At 41.7% G+C, this 15,854-nt stretch overlaps 1 protein-coding gene and 1 long non-coding RNA gene across 2 annotated transcripts in view; both read right to left on the bottom strand.

Annotated features, from left to right (window-relative positions):
* The window catches only part of sdha.S (succinate dehydrogenase complex subunit A, flavoprotein (Fp) S homeolog), a 60,076-nt gene that overhangs the window by 25,202 nt on the left and 19,020 nt on the right, over positions 1 to 15,854 (bottom strand). Inside the window, 1 exon segment of the mRNA NM_001087301.1 lies at positions 15,526 to 15,650. Within this exon segment, the coding sequence (NP_001080770.1) occupies positions 15,526 to 15,650 (125 nt within the window).
* Positions 11,183 to 14,403, bottom strand: LOC121395077. Its single transcript, XR_005962235.1, has 2 exons — positions 12,817 to 14,403; positions 11,183 to 12,781 (listed from the first exon to the last, which is right to left on the bottom strand). It is a non-coding gene; the product is annotated as an uncharacterized LOC121395077 (long non-coding RNA).

Raw genomic sequence — 15,854 nt, forward strand, 5'->3', positions numbered from 1 at the left:
ATGTGTCATTAATGCTCTTAGGGTTGTCACACAGATCCCCTGTAGGGGAGCGTATCTGCGTGATAGGGACTGGAGCTGTGGTTTCCCGTAAGAGGAACGCCAATAGCTTCCCCCCCTTGTTTCCTTTCTCAAACAAGAGATGGTTTGAGTAGAGGAGTTTCTTTTTAGTTTTATCAATCCAGTGTAGTTGATGGTTTCTATGGGCCTGAGATACCTGTTGGAAATTACGGGGTGAGGGGGTCCTAGCAAACTCCCCTTCTGCAAGTTCAATATCCCCTTCTAGCCGTACGGTTTTTGTGTTAAGTTTCTTCCTATAAGTGGCTATCGCTGACATACAGGTGCCTCTCAGAAAGGCCTTAGATGTCTCCCAGACAATAGGTGAGGATGTAGAGTCCTCATTCAATGGCCAGAATTGAGCTAGTTCAGTTATCATTTGATCCCGAACCTCTTTGACTTGGAGCCATCTAGGGTGTAGTCTCCACAGTGGGGAGCAAGTGTCACCTTGGGAGCATAGGCTAATCATTAAGGGGGCGTGGTCTGAAATACCACCCGGGAGGTATTTGGATTCGGCCACCTCTGCTAAAAGGGGTCTGGATATGAGCGCCATGTCTATTCTGGAGGCGGCCTTGTGAGAAGCAGAGTAGCAAGAGTATGTTTTGTGGCTGGGGAATTTGTGCCTCCAGGGGTCTATGAGGTTGTAAGTCGCACACCAGTCAGCTAGGGGACTTACAGCTGTATCTGTTGAAGCATGTCTATCTAGAGCAGGGGACAGAACTAGGTTGAGGTCTCCCATTAGTATCAGCGGGGCGGGGTCCCAGTTGCTAAGTTTGGCCAAAATTTCAGACAGAACGGCTAGATTAGCTGGAGGGGGTAGGTATACACAGGCTATTATGTATGCGTTGCTGTCCCATAGACATCGTATAAGTACATATCTGCCTTGTGGGTCTGTACAGATTTGCTGAATACTGAGGTTGGCCGATTTACCTATAAGGATGGCCGCCCCGCGAGAGTAAGTAGAGTATGAGGCATGTAATACCTTGGCGACCCATGCTTTTTTAAGAGCCAGGACTCTACTACCAACCAAATGCGTTTCTTGTAACATGACAACATCCGGGACATATTTTTTAAGGTATTGAAAGACAAGACCACGCTTAATTTTAGAGTTTAAACCCCTGACATTCCAGGAGATACGAGATAAGAGACGCCATGGCAGTTCATGTGACTCTTTGTTGCCTTACAGGGTGTCTTCAACCCAACACACCCTGTTCTAATCTTGCATTTACTCATCCCAGTTACAAAAAAACGCATACAAAGTTGTATAGCCCACGGCCTCTGTGGGGGGAGGTGAAGGGGGGAGGAAACATTGAAGTGTAAAACTAGCAAGTAATAGAAATAACATTGCATAATAACATTGACAATCCCAAACCCACCCTGCCCAACCTTGTAACTTGGCGGGCTTTTTCCCTTAACTGTAACGGTAGCGTGGAGACTTCTCCACTCAAAGGTACCCATGAACTAAACAAAAGGTGTAACATTGGCATTGCCATCAGGAGGTGTCATACTGTTCCTATATGCATGCTTGCCAGTTGTAACTTAGCCCACCTACTCCCTCCTGCAGAAATGACCAGACATCTGAATGACCTTGTACAGTACAGCATTCTGAGATACATTCCAGAGTCTTACCAAGAGGAGCTCCTATCCCCCTTCAACACTACCCAGTCACCGGGTCGGGTTTAGGTCCACCCGTCTCCATATTTGTCAAATCAATAAAAAGTCTGCCCGGTGTGGGAATCGAGGATGCTCTGACCATGACATTCAAAAAAAAAAAAAAAACAGAAGGGAGACACCCCAAACAGCTTTGGTATCTGTGCCAGGACAATTACTGTCGCGGAGGAGAGCAGTCATGTTGTGCAAGCTTCGTGAACTAGTGCGAAGGGCTGGCCCGAGGAGACTGGTGTGGACGGTTGTCCAACCACTTATTGGCTTCCTCCACAGAAGTAAAGAAGAGGGCCTGCGCTCCATCTGTGATCCGAAGCTTTGCTGGATACATCATCGCATATTTTATTTGTAATTCCCTTAATCTTCTCTTGACACCCATAAAAGTGTTGCGTTTCTTTTGTAGACCGGACGAGTAGTCAGGGTATATTGCAATCCTGCTGCCTTCATGAAACAGGTCCCGTTTGTCTCTTGCCAAAGCTAGAATTTTGTCCCGGTCTCTATAATTCAATAGACGCAACAAAAAGGGTCTGGGGGGAGCCCCCGGAATGGGGGGCCTCCCTGGGACTCGATGAGCCCGCTCCACCACAAAGAAGGAGGACAAATTATTCTCTCCCAATGTGTCCTTTATCCAGCTCTCAATGAATGCCACTGGGCTGCTTCCCTCTGTTCTTTCAGGAAGACCAATGATTCTCAGATTGTTTCTCCGCTGGCGATTCTCGTAATCCTCGAGGAGATCTGCCTGACTGCGTACCTGCTGGGCAAGTTGCTGAATCTGGTTAGGTATTGGGTCACACCTGTCCTCCAGCCCAGATATTCGCCCCTCTGCATTAGTCACTCTTTCTCGAACTGTCTGCAGATCCGCTCTGAGTAGTGAAACATCCACTTTCAATTCTTCAATTTGTGTGGAGAGGGCTGTTCTGGACTCTGCTATGGCAGTGAGCAGAATCTGTATTCCAGGGTCCTGCTGTGAGGAAGATTCAGGTTCCCTTGATCCGTCGTCCATATCCCTGGGTGGGGAGCCCGGCCCTTTGTCTGACTTCTTGGTATAATGTTCAAGAGTTTTCTGTTTAGGGCCGTTTTTGCCCATATTAAGATCGCGATGTGTTACGCTAGGGATCCCTCTGTGTAAGACCGGTCTGTAATTTGCGTGCAATGCCTTGAACACCAAGTTATGTGAACATCAGTGCATCATGCCTGCTGTAGTTTAGAGTCCTCCAGAGCCCAAATGGGCGGTATTCCAGCAGATAGCCAAAACAAAGCTACTCAGACCTGCATAGCAGCCAGATTATGCGGCAGGATGGTACTCATTAGCAATGAAAAGGGTGGTTGCTAGCAGCATTAACAGTGGCTATCTGGTAAACTTAGACTGTCCAGACCTTTGTATCAGGTTGGGGAACCAATAAATCTGCTGTGCTATGTATGCAATCGCTGGACAGAGTCCTAGAGTGTGAGAGCCCTCTATAAAGCAGGGAATTGTAGGAGCTCTTATGCTGGAGTCTTGCCTTGTACTGGCTGGGCGGGTGGGACCTGAGAGCTGCAGCTGGCTTGGCTCTATGCGTGCATGGTATGCTGCTGAATCTCCTGCACAGTTATCACGCGCGTTGGGGGGAGGGAGGGCGCCCCTGTGGGCCCAGTTGGTATTTCCCTAGGGCAGGGGAGTATGGAAAGACTTCTCCCCCTTACCTGAAGCTTTGTCACCGAGCCCAGTGAACTGCCGTACTGTGCGCGATCCGATTGGGCCCGCCGTCGGGTAGCCGAAACTCGAGTCCCCGGCTTCCGGTAGTTTGTAGGCCGCAATTGCGTCTCGGCCGTCCAGAGCCTCAGAGAGCTGCTGCCTGCGGGATTTAGGGTAAGGAGGGTGTCGGAACCCTAGCGGAGGCAGTTTGGGTAGTTTGCACCCACTAAGACACCTGGATGGCAGCAGGTTTACCACTTTGGGCCAGGAGCGCCCTCCAGATACGTGTTGCTGCTTATGCGGCTAGCCACGCCCCTCTCCACACACATATTTAACATTCTTTTATTATATTAGATTTCGACTTACACAAACACACACCTACACCCTAGTCTTATAAGTACACATGCACATACATACACACCCTCTCACATAAATACACACACTTTTTTCCCCAAGTATCTGTCTTTTTCTCATTTTCCATTTTGGTTATTGGTTTTGCTTTATATGTTTTTAGCATAGCTTTGCAGTTTGTTTGTGTGTGTGTTTGTAGAAAGACATGTTTGCCCAGTTTTGATTCATCTGAATGTGTACTCTCCAAAAATATATTGCTTTCTGGGGTCTTTTTGCTTTTAGGGGGTCTTACGATGCATAATACGCAAGTAGAGAGTTTGTTTGCAGAAGCCAAATTTGCAGTGGAGAAAACTCTAATGCACAATTATATTTTTGGGCCCCTACATGCCACATACTTTGATGCATCTAAGAATATTGGGCATCAACGGTTCAGTAGACCTCTGTAAAACATATGTAGGATGTTTTACCTCTGTATGCAAGAAACTGTGCAAAATAAATTTGCAACATTTTGTAGGCGATTTTCACAAATGTCATAAATATGGGAAACTTTAGGAAAGCTTGAAGTTTGGTAAAGAAATATGTACCCATTTTGGATTTATCAGAATGTGTAATTTCCAAAAATATATGGCTTTCTTTATGTTTTTAGGGGGATCTAATGATGCATAATATGCAGGCAGAGTGGTTTGTTTGCAGAAGTCGAATTGGCAGCCGAGCAAATTTATATGCACTATTTTCATTTGGGGTCCGCACATGCCAGCTGCTTTGGTATATCTATGCATATTGGGCATCAAACTGTTCAGTAGACCCTTGGTGTTCATATTTAGGGTGTTTTACCATTGAATGTAAGAAATTGGGTGAGATAAATGTGGCCAATTGCAATATTTTTATTTTTCGGAAATGTCATTAAAAACCGCTGCATTTAGTGTAGCTTTGCAGTATGGTAGTTTGGAGTAGAAAGACATAATTAATTACCTATTTGGATTTGTCAGAATGTGTACTTTCCAACTTTCCATATCTATGCATATTGGGCGTCAAACTGTTCAGTAGACCCTTGGTCTCAATATTAAGGGTGTTTTCCAATTGTATGTAAGAAATTGGGTGAAATAAATGTGCCCAATTGCAATATTTTAGCGTAGCTTTGCAAATGAGTAATTTGGAGTAGAAAGATAACCATTTTGAATTCGTCAGAATGCGCACTTTCCAAAAATATATGGTTTTTAGGGGTCACCATAACTTTTTGCAGCTTTTATCCCAGATTTAGGAAAGGTGTGCAGCTTGGTGCTTTGGAGTAGAAAGGAATGCAGACCCAATTTGGATTCAGGGGAATGTGTACTTTCTGAAAATATATAGTTTTCTAGGGTGAACCTACATTTTCTACCTTCCCTCCAAAAATGATGTAAATGTGTTGATTTTGCAGTATCTGGAATTACATAAATGCTGGCTCGAATGGAGTGTCTACATTTTGGGGCCCCTATAAGCCACATGCTTAGGTGAACCTATACATATTATACATGAAACTGTTAAGCAGACCATAGGCTTTCATATTTAGGGTGATTTATCTTGATACCTAATAGTATGTGGAAAATTAGATGCTGCAGAATGGAAGTTTTGAGGTAATTTTTGGAAATATCACCAAAATCACCAAATTTAGGAAAGGTTTGCGGCTTGGTGCTTTGGAGTAGATAGACATGCATACCCAACATACTTTTTTCTACCTTTGCCCCCCCCAAAAAATGATGTAAATGTGTTGATCTTGCAGTACCTAAAATGACAGACCATATGAGGGGTTCTTCATTTTTGGGTCCCTATATGCCACTTGCTTAGAGAGATTATATATATATATATATATATATATATATATATATATATATATATATACACACACACACACACATACATATATATATATATATATATATATATATATATATATATACACACACACATATATATATATATATATATATATATATATATATATATATATATATATATATATATATATATATATATATATATACACACACACATATATTATATATACATATATATATATATATATATATATATACACACACACACACACACACACATATACATATATATATATATATACATATACATATCTTATTTCACACATACTATTAGGTATCAAGATAAATCACACACACATATACGTGTGTGTGTGTGTGTGTGTGTGTGAGATTTATCTTGATACCTAATGTTTCTGATATATGTGATTGTTCTTTGTGAAACATGATTTTTTTCATTTTACTAGACACTTAGAAGCCTATATCTTTTTGCAGTAGTGGAATTACGCCAAAATTCTAGCATATTTTGAAAGCTCAGGCTGTCCTGAAAATTTGTTTTCCTGGGTAAACGAAAATACCCCCCCCCCCCCAGGAAAGGCCCTAAAAGTGAAATGTTCAAAAATGGTCTGGCAATAAAAGTACCAAATCAGCCAAATTGGCTGGCAGCGAAAGGGTAAGGCATTTTTAGTAGCTTTAGACACAAAATGTTCCAATGTCCTAAATATATTGATAATGGATTGAGTGCAGAGGATCTCTTGTATTTGTCTTATGAGAATTTTGTGGTCACAATCTAATTGCATCCTCGCTTTTAAAAATTAGTGGTGAGCACAACTCAAAAGTTATACAGGAGCAGTGGCCAGCTCCATGTTGTAGCTCCCACCCTTTCCAGCTAAAGTCAGGTGATCCCACTGGAGGCTAATAAAAGGGCAACCAAGTTTGGGAGTTTTACTTTGAAAGCAGCAAGTTGTGGGTAAAACTTAGTTCCTTTATAAAATGTATAATTAAGCAATAGAATTCTTAATGAATCAGATGCAAGTTGAGTGTAGGAACTGGCCACACCTGGAATGACTGACGTAGTTGGCCAGCTTAAATATAATGAAATATATGGACAAACAAACCCTGTTTTGTTCAAAGGGTAAGGCATATTTAGTAGCTTAAGGCACAAAATGTTTTAATGTCCTTAATATATTGATAATGGGTTGAGTGCAGAGGACCACTCATTGTACCCCCGCTTAATGTTTTAAAAAATTAGTGTGAGCACTAGCTATCTCCACTAGACATAGATACATACAGGTCATATTTCTCAATAGAGCATTTATCACCCCTCAAAGACTAGCCAGGTTATATCCTGGTGTCTCTGACCAAGGTCCGAAGTGCCTCAATGCTGTGGGGGCACCCTCTATGTTCTGAGAATGCCCAATGATACAGGGATTCTGGCAAGAAAAGCTAAACTATGCTAACTATATTATATAATCACCCAACCTATGCCTTCTGGGTATTACAGGAACTTTCCCCATACCTAAAATGAATCTCTTATACAAAGTCTATGGATGCCGTGGATTTTTTGTTGTTGCCCCTGTAAAGCTGGTCATAGACGCAATGATCCGATCGTACGAATCGAGGATTCGTACGATATTCGGACCGTGTGTGGAGAGTCCCGACATTTTTAGTCTGGCGGAGATCGGTCGTTTGGTCGATCGGACAGGTTAGAAAATTTCTGTCAGCTGCGGGTAATATCTCTGTGTGTATTGCCGATCGTACGATTTTCAGAGGGAGACTGTCACTAGCTTTGTCGGACATAACTATCATACGATTGCTGTCAGGGGCAGAACATCAGCTGATCTGTTCTTATTTGAGCTGAATGGTAATACTTTGATCTTTATGGTTAGTGGCAGGTCGGGAGATAGGAAAGTCCGATCGTACGTTGATTCGTACGATCGGATCTTTGCGTCTGTGGCCAGCTTGAGGGTTGTGTCTTTCCTATCTGCCTTTTCTTTTTTCCCCTTCTTCTTAAACGCTTGCATTTTGATACATTATGAATATGGAAATGTTTTATTTCCATTTACTAAACCCCTACTGACAGACATCTAGTAGGCCCTTCTGGCACAATCTCTCAAAAAAACATTCAAAATCCAATAATGGCAGCAATAAGGGTCAACTTAGTTAAGAAATGCATGCAAAAATTTAATACTCATTGTGAGGTCATTTATAGACATAGAACAGACCAATAACAAACAGAATTTCTTATACATATCCCTTGACTATGTAGGGGAAAAGTCTTGCAGGCCTTGCTTGGCCCCCCTTAATGGAGTGAACAGTTTCTAGGTGCCCATGAGGCCCTTCTAGAAACTGTTCAAGGTTATGTGTAACATCTGTGAGAAGGTTCGTATTACTGTTACAGTATGTTTTTGTTCTCAGTAACAAGGTGCAATATCTTTGAAGCTCGCACATAGTGTTACTCCCTTTATTTTCACATAACTAGCTAATCACACTGACTTGTACTCCTCCTCACTCCCTTCCGTACTCCTTTCACATACCATTCCCATGAAGTTCCCCACCAGAGGGTATATAATGTGTGGTCAATCTTTTGTTTCTCAGTTCTGACCTACTTGTGTATCAGAACCCACGGAGCTCGTGTATGTTTATTATATAAATAATAAACTTGGATTATTCCTTTTACCTCGGTGATCTCCGGTTTTTGGATTATTCCCTATCAAATGGTGGAGATAATGCGGGCAGGCTCAAGACGCTGACTTCACCCATCCACAGTGAGGACCCGGAGAACTAACGGGACAGGAGTGGCCACACAGGGTAAGCATACCTTGTTCTGTCTCCTTTCTTCTCCGGTTCCAAACGGACAGGGTGTTGCTGTGCAAGCAGCCTAACCCAAGGTGATCACTCGAGGTATCTATGTTTGTCTTAACCATGTGTCCTGTATGAATGTGCATGTGATTGGGGACTAATTGCAAAGTGAAAAAGTTCTAACTTTTCTATACTCTTGCTGCTTATAAGAATTGTACTAACTTACCTGGTCAGACCCCAGTATACCCCAAGATAGTATGCGTACTTGAGGGAAGAGGGCATTTTTTTTTTTGTTGAGATGAAATAGGCTCACTAAGGCATTTGGCCAGAATGAGTGTAAGACTCCGTTAGGAGCATCTCGCCCTAGCGGGGAGGATTGTGAACAGAGGCTGATCACCTCTGCGCGTTCACCAAGGAGAGTGAGCGCAAGACAGTCGCTAGGCAGAGTGACCGTAGAGCATTCACCAGGTAGTGTGATTGCTGTTGAATATGGCAAAGATGTAGTGGCTTACTTGCCTAAGTGGAGTACACTTACAGAGAGTTAGTCATTTGCCATTCCTCCCAACGATACATGGGATCACCAGACAAGAGTACAAGCATTTAAGTACATACACAGCACAGCAGTGATATATCAGAAGCTTTAGCCCCACAGACTTGAGTGGTTGTAACTCATAAGGCATACATAGAGCCGTCAGCCTCCCCACTCTATGATGGGTTGTTTTCCCGTAATAGCTAAGAGCAAGAGAGAGGCAGCAAAAGAGGTAAAGGGTCAAGTATGTGTCCTAGAAAGTCAGGAAAGTGCCTAAGAATCAAAGGAAGCTAGAAAGCAAAGAGAGGAACAAGAAAAGTTGATAGCAGAAGGGTTAAGTTAGATAATAGAGAACAGTGAAAAAAAATTGACACCAAAAAGACAAACAGCTCAGAGATAAGTTCTCTGAAAGTTATAGCTCAGATACAGACAAGCAGGCTGTCCCCAGCCCCACAGCTAAGCTCTACCCCGCCCGTACAATACAAAGTAGAGAAAAAGGGGGGCGACGGGGGACGCTGCAGAAGTGCGTCTAACTAAAAACACACAGATCTTAGAAGGATTTTTCAAGATGTTCCACAGCCCCATACTAATCCACACAAATTTGCACAGGAACTCTTGTGTGTCAATGGTGCTCATAAGCCTAATTAGACCAATATATTATTTGTACTCAAAGTGTGTGGTCCAGGGGATTACCAAATGTTAGACAAAATGTATTGAGATACTAACCCTGTTGACCCAGCCCAAGTCGGAGTCTGTTTACATGCTCTGAAAAGTACAGTAAGCACCAATTTTTTTCTTTCAGAAGCTTCTTGGGAAATAGTTTTCAAATTTAACCAAGATGCCAAAGAGTCTGCTGTCCAGTATGCTATTACCTTTGTGGTAGGACTACTAAATGATCCTCAAAGTAACCTCAGCATACATAGTCTTGCCTGGAAGCATAAGAAGTTAGAAAAGATAATTGTCGTTGCCACAAGTTGAGAACTCCTGTCTTAAGCCCCAGCAGGTGTTACTCGTTCAGCAACAGTCTAACAACTTCCAGGATAATTCCCAAAACTCCAGAAACAATAACTAACAGACAGCAGAACAGGTCAGATAACCGTGACAAAAAGACAGTTGTTTGTGTTAATTGTAATAATCCAGGGCATTATGCATATAAGTGCATATCCCCAAAGAAAGCCCTTTCCCTGCAGGAGATGCAGCCCCTTCACATTCCAATGCATCCCTCATAAATCCTGCTTGAAGGTGCGACGCAGCCCCGGTACCAGTATTTCCAAACACTTCTAATCACCATCCAGACCTCCTAATTGAAGTGTTTATTAATTAAAAGACCCTAACTTTGTTTACTGAATACTGGTGCTGCCCGCTCAGTTTTAAAGACTCACTCAAACCTGCCATTATCTGGTAATGTAGTCACGGCAGTGTGAGTTGGAGGAAATCCTCTCCCTATGGCAGAAACAAGCCCATCGCTAGTGTCCATTGGTCCTGTATCCACAAAAGCTGCCTTTCTTTTAAGTGCCTCCATCCCTGACAGTTTCATAGGTAGGGACATCCTTTCTAAACCAGTGTGCACCATATACTGTAATCCGGATGTATTTGTGCCTGTCCTGCCTCCATAAGTGTCTGAGATGACCAATGCACTAGATACTACTAATCTTCTGTCACTAAAGGAAATTTCTGAGGAGGAAGATTCTGTACCTCCTAAATTACAATGTGTTTCAAGTGATTTGTGGGCTTTCTCACCAACAGATGTTGGGTTCATGTCATCCATCCCACCAGTGTCCATACAAGTAGACCCAAAGGGCCCCCCCCCAAAATCTCACAGTACCCACTGTCCAGGGCAAAGGTATAGGGGATTTGCCCTGTAATTCAAGGGTTACTTGATAAGGGAGTGTTCAACCATAGGATTGGCCCTGTAAATATGCCCATCTTGCCAATTAAAAAGCCCGGCAAGAATGAGTGGCGGTTTGTTCAGGATCTCAGAGCAGTTAACGAAGTTGTTATTGCAGCCCATCCGGTAGGGCCAAATCCGACTAACAAAACAGGTTGCAGTCATTAAGTACTAAGCCCACACTGGGTCCTCTGACCCTGTAGCACAAGATAATGCCTATGCTGATGTAGCTGCAAAGCAAGCAGCATTGTGTTATAAAATGTTTAAAGCATGTGTTGTAAAAGAACCTTCTCTTCCTGTTCCCTCTAGCGCTGTATTAGCTGCCCTTCAGGACCAAGCAGAGCCTGAGGAGAAGGAACGTTGGCTTAAAGCCGGATGCACACAAACTCCAAGTGGTGATGTTTTTGTTTGGCATTTAGGTGATTGCCCTGTTGCACCCCGTGCTCTGTTACCATATTTGGTTGCTGCCTCACATGATCTCACCCACACTTTTTATGGGGGGATATGTGATGTAGTGTCAGGAATGTGGTTTGCCCCCGGGTTCTCATCTATTGCAGCCAAGTATGTATAATTATGTTTTATTTGTTTGCAATATAATCTAGGTAAGACGATTCCAACACCTATCAAACACTGACCTAAACCAATGTAACAATTTCAGATATTGCAGATAGATTTCCTACAGTTACCTACATGTTGTACCTATGAATATGTAATTGTTTGTGTTGACCAATTCCCTGGGTCCATTGTAAAAGCTTCAGATGAAGCTATAGCTAATGAGTTAATTGCAGAGATTGTTGGCAGTTATGGACTGCCTGAGGTATTATCCTCTGATCAAGGTACACGTTTCACGGGACAGGTGATGTAATTAATCTGCACAAAGACATTGGGATTCATCAAATGTTACACACCATTTCATCCCCAAGCTAGTGGGAAAGTCTAAAGGGTGTTATTAAAAGCAGGCTAAGTAAAGTATGTGCAGAGACTAAACTTGTGTGGCCAGATGCCCTTGATATAGTGCTTATGTCTGTCATGCACACTCCCCAAAGGCTAAGTAAACTCTCCCCATATGAAATATTGTTTGGGAGACAAGCACGCTTGGCTCAGTACTTTCCTTCTACTCATCTTCTTTGCATGAACTATGGACGAATGACTGAATATGTTTCTCAGTTACATAAGGAACTGACCAAATTGTGTTCTCGAGTTTATTCTTCATTACCAGATCCAGCGGATGTTCTGGAACCACATGATCTCATTCCAGGAGATTGGATCCTCATAAGGAGACACAGTGCCAAAGATCTTCAACCTCGCTGAAAATGACCATTCCAGGTACTCCTAGTCACAGAAACAGCTGTAAAGGTTGAAGGGAAACCGAAATCTCAACTTCCACCTGCGGTGTAAGTGGGGGGGAATTGTAGGACATAATAACGCCTCTTTCCCTCCACCACCTAAGTCCCAGGGACCCTAACGTGCAGTGCAAAAGACGTAGGTCCCCATCGGGTGAAGATCCTCAGCAGCACCATCATGTCTCTGTGTGCCAGATGCTTTGGCCCAAAGCCAGATAAAAGACTTATCATCTGTGTCTCCGTACTGCACATCATTATCTTCGTTGCTGTGCTGACGATAGCACTCATAAAGCCTGCAGGCAACGACAACTCACAAATAAACAAACAGCAGCCTCACCAACTTCGGAGGCTAATATGTCGTCAACCGATCAGGTTAAGGTTGTCAAAAGAGACTTTTCATAACTGTTTGAGCCTAATGATAATGCTTTTGTTAAAATGTATGTTATAGCAGCATCCACACTATTACTGATTGATGGATATGTACACATTATCCTTTGTCAGCTCGCAGTATAACATACGTAGCAGAATCTCTATCCTGTCAGGATATAGTTAACAGGCCTTGGGGTAATTTGACACTTCTCCAGTTTCATAAAACGGTGTCGCCCAAGGATATTGGTAAGTTGGTACACTTATGTTCTGATGGCCTTTGTATCAACAGTTCCGCTAATCATCTATACCTCCTTACACTTTACCTTCACCTTATTACTTTGTTTGTGGTGAATGTGCCTATCCGTGGCTACCAAAAGGCTCCCATGGGGTATGTATGATTGCTAAATTGCTTCATCCCACCTGGTATATGGAAGCTAAAGATATTAAGATAGCTCAGATTCCAGCACACTTCCTAATGAAGCGTGCATCTTTAAAGGTAAGGCAAGAGCTCTCTTTAACTTCCCCTGAGGTAAATGGATGTTGCATTAAGAAAGCCTTTAGCCTTATGTCTAGTATGTTGTTGCTTGATAACATTACTAATGAATATGACAACAGTTTGAAGATAGTAAGTCATGAACTCCAACAATTGAAGAAGGAAGTTCTGCCGCATTGTTTAGTGTTATATTATCTTCCAGCTAGTCAAGGAGGGTTAGGTACAGTTGTAATTACATTGATGACAAGCACCTGGTAAAGGTTTAGCAGAGGAAGGACACCTTTTTAACCAATCACAAGGAACAATCCATCTTCCCCTGGTTGGACCCATCCACATGGTTCCACGATATCAGTGCTAAGATTTTCCATACCATTCTGTATGTCCTCGTTTGTGTTGGTGGCCTTATCCTAATCATCTATTGTCTTCCTAACATCATTTGTTGCTGTTGTTCTTGCTGTACCTCCTTATTGTCTTACTCTTTTCTAAAGGCAAGTTCTTCTAAACCTGTTCTGTTCTATCCTAAGAACACTAAAAGTCTAAAATTGACTTCAATGAACCACCACAGTGTATGAACACTATATACCAGATGTATTCTCATATAGGTTGTATGCATTGCATTTATAAGGTATGCTATGTTTAATTGTTTGTTTTGTATTATTGTTGTCAGAAATACTGACAAAAGGGAGGTGTTGTAGGGGAAAAGTCTTGCAGGCCTTGCTTGGCCCCCCTTAATGGAGTGAACAGTTTCTAGGTGCCCATGAGGCCCTTCTAGAAACTGTTCAAGGTTATGTGTAACATCTGTGAGAAGGTTCGTATTACTGTTATGTTTTTGTTCTCAGTAACAAGGTGCAATATCTTTGAAGCTCGCACATAGTGTTACTCCCTTTATTTTCACATAACTAGCTAATCACACTGACTTGTACTCCTCCTCACTCCCTTCCGTACTCCTTTCACATACCATTCCCATGAAGTTCCCCACCAGAGGGTATATAATGTGTGGTCAATCTTTTGTTTCTCAGTTCTGACCTACTTGTGTATCAGAACCCACGGAGCTCGTGTATGTTTATTATATAAATAATAAACTTGGATTATTCCTTTTACCTCGGTGATCTCCGGTCTTTGGATTATTCCCTATCAACTATATTGGACCCACTTCACCAGTTTAAAATATCCCTTTATTCCATAATTTATTATTCTCATTGTCACACATAAATAATATGTGATTAATGAAGTAACCTAATGAAGTTTCTTTATACTTGTTTTTAAGAAATCCAAAAATAGAAATCACACAAAAAATAAGTTAACATAACAAAAAGGAATAGAAGAGAGTACATATTTCTGGTGTACAACTTTAAAGGAAGATTTATCAAGGGTCGAATTGAAAATTTGAATTCTAAATTCGAATTTTCTTATGGTCAAAACTGTCAAATTCGACTACGGAGTTATTGTAAGTCGAATTTGATTTTTGAGATTTAGCATACTCTGGCCCTTTAAGAACTCAAATTCGACTATTTGCCACCTAAAACATGGCGAATTGCTGTTTAAGTCAATAGACGAGGTCCATGGATCAATTTGGAATTGTTTGCAGCCTTCCTGACATTTGAGTTGAAATTCGAATTCGATTTGATCTGAGTTTTAAAAATCAGATTTTTTTTTTTTAATACATTTCAATTGGTCACATTTAGAATTTATGGGAGTTTAGGGAAGTTTTTAAAAACATGAAATCGAAATTCGACCTTTGATAAATATATATATCTGGAAGGTGTACTACCTCATTTAACAGAAGCAACTTCTGCAATTATGCATCAATAGTCAACCAATATAGCGAAACACTTAAGGGATAATCAGCAACTAGTGATGGGATGGGTAAATCTCTCCACATTAAGCGGATAAAGAAGAAGCCTCAGAACAGGAAAAAATATTTTAACCAACGCCTTCCTTGTCTCACGTCTAGTGAGTATAATATACCACTGGGGGCACTAGGACTCTAGGTCGGTTGCTATACCACCACCTCCCTAGTTACGAGCTCACACTGTGGGAATCACTGCACACATCACCTTATGCTCATAGAGCTAATGGGATTGGTGGGGATTTTACGATTTGACTGTTCTAAATGTGTGTTATATTTAATCACGGATTGTTTTGTTAAATAACCAACAAATTGAAGTCAATGGGCGCTTTTTCTCTCAACATTTTCTTTACTATACATTAAAGTTTATGGGCTTTTTTTTTTTTTTGCAATATTTCGCACATCTCAGCAACCTAACTTATTAAGAGACACCTGCTTTGCCAATACAGGTAATACATGTTTATTTCTCTACTGCACCAACATATTCAAGCACAGTTTTAAAAACAGACTGCTGTCATTCACTCTGTCATACTTCAGAGTTGTTAGAAGTTTAAATTCCCTAACACTGGCACACAAACACGAAGATTTCATCTGAAGTCAGGTTATCTAAGAGTATGCTAACCACTGTATTGATCCCTATTTACGATTGCCGACTGTAGAAATACTGATGTTACATGATTATGTAATGGACAGTACCTGTAGGGTGAAACTGTACAAATTCTAAATCCTGGCATGGAAGCCCAGCTCTAGTAACCATTGCAGTACCATCTCCAGTGCAGGTATGAGCAGAGGTACAGCTGAAATATGTACGTCCATATCCCCTGAGAAAGAAATGGCAAATATAGTGATTTGTTTACAAGATATCAAGATGAGTTTAACAAGGAAAGCTGAGTGCTGCACCACTCAGAAAAATTGACGTAGTGGGGAACTGCAATTCTCCTTTTGAGGTCACTTCAAACATTTTCCTTTCGCTCCATTTTTATCTCCTCTTTTTGACGTACATGACCTTTCGTTTTTTTGGACAT

Source organism: Xenopus laevis, chromosome 6S, assembly GCF_017654675.1.
Source record: "Xenopus laevis strain J_2021 chromosome 6S, Xenopus_laevis_v10.1, whole genome shotgun sequence".
NCBI lineage: Eukaryota > Metazoa > Chordata > Amphibia > Anura > Pipidae > Xenopus > Xenopus laevis.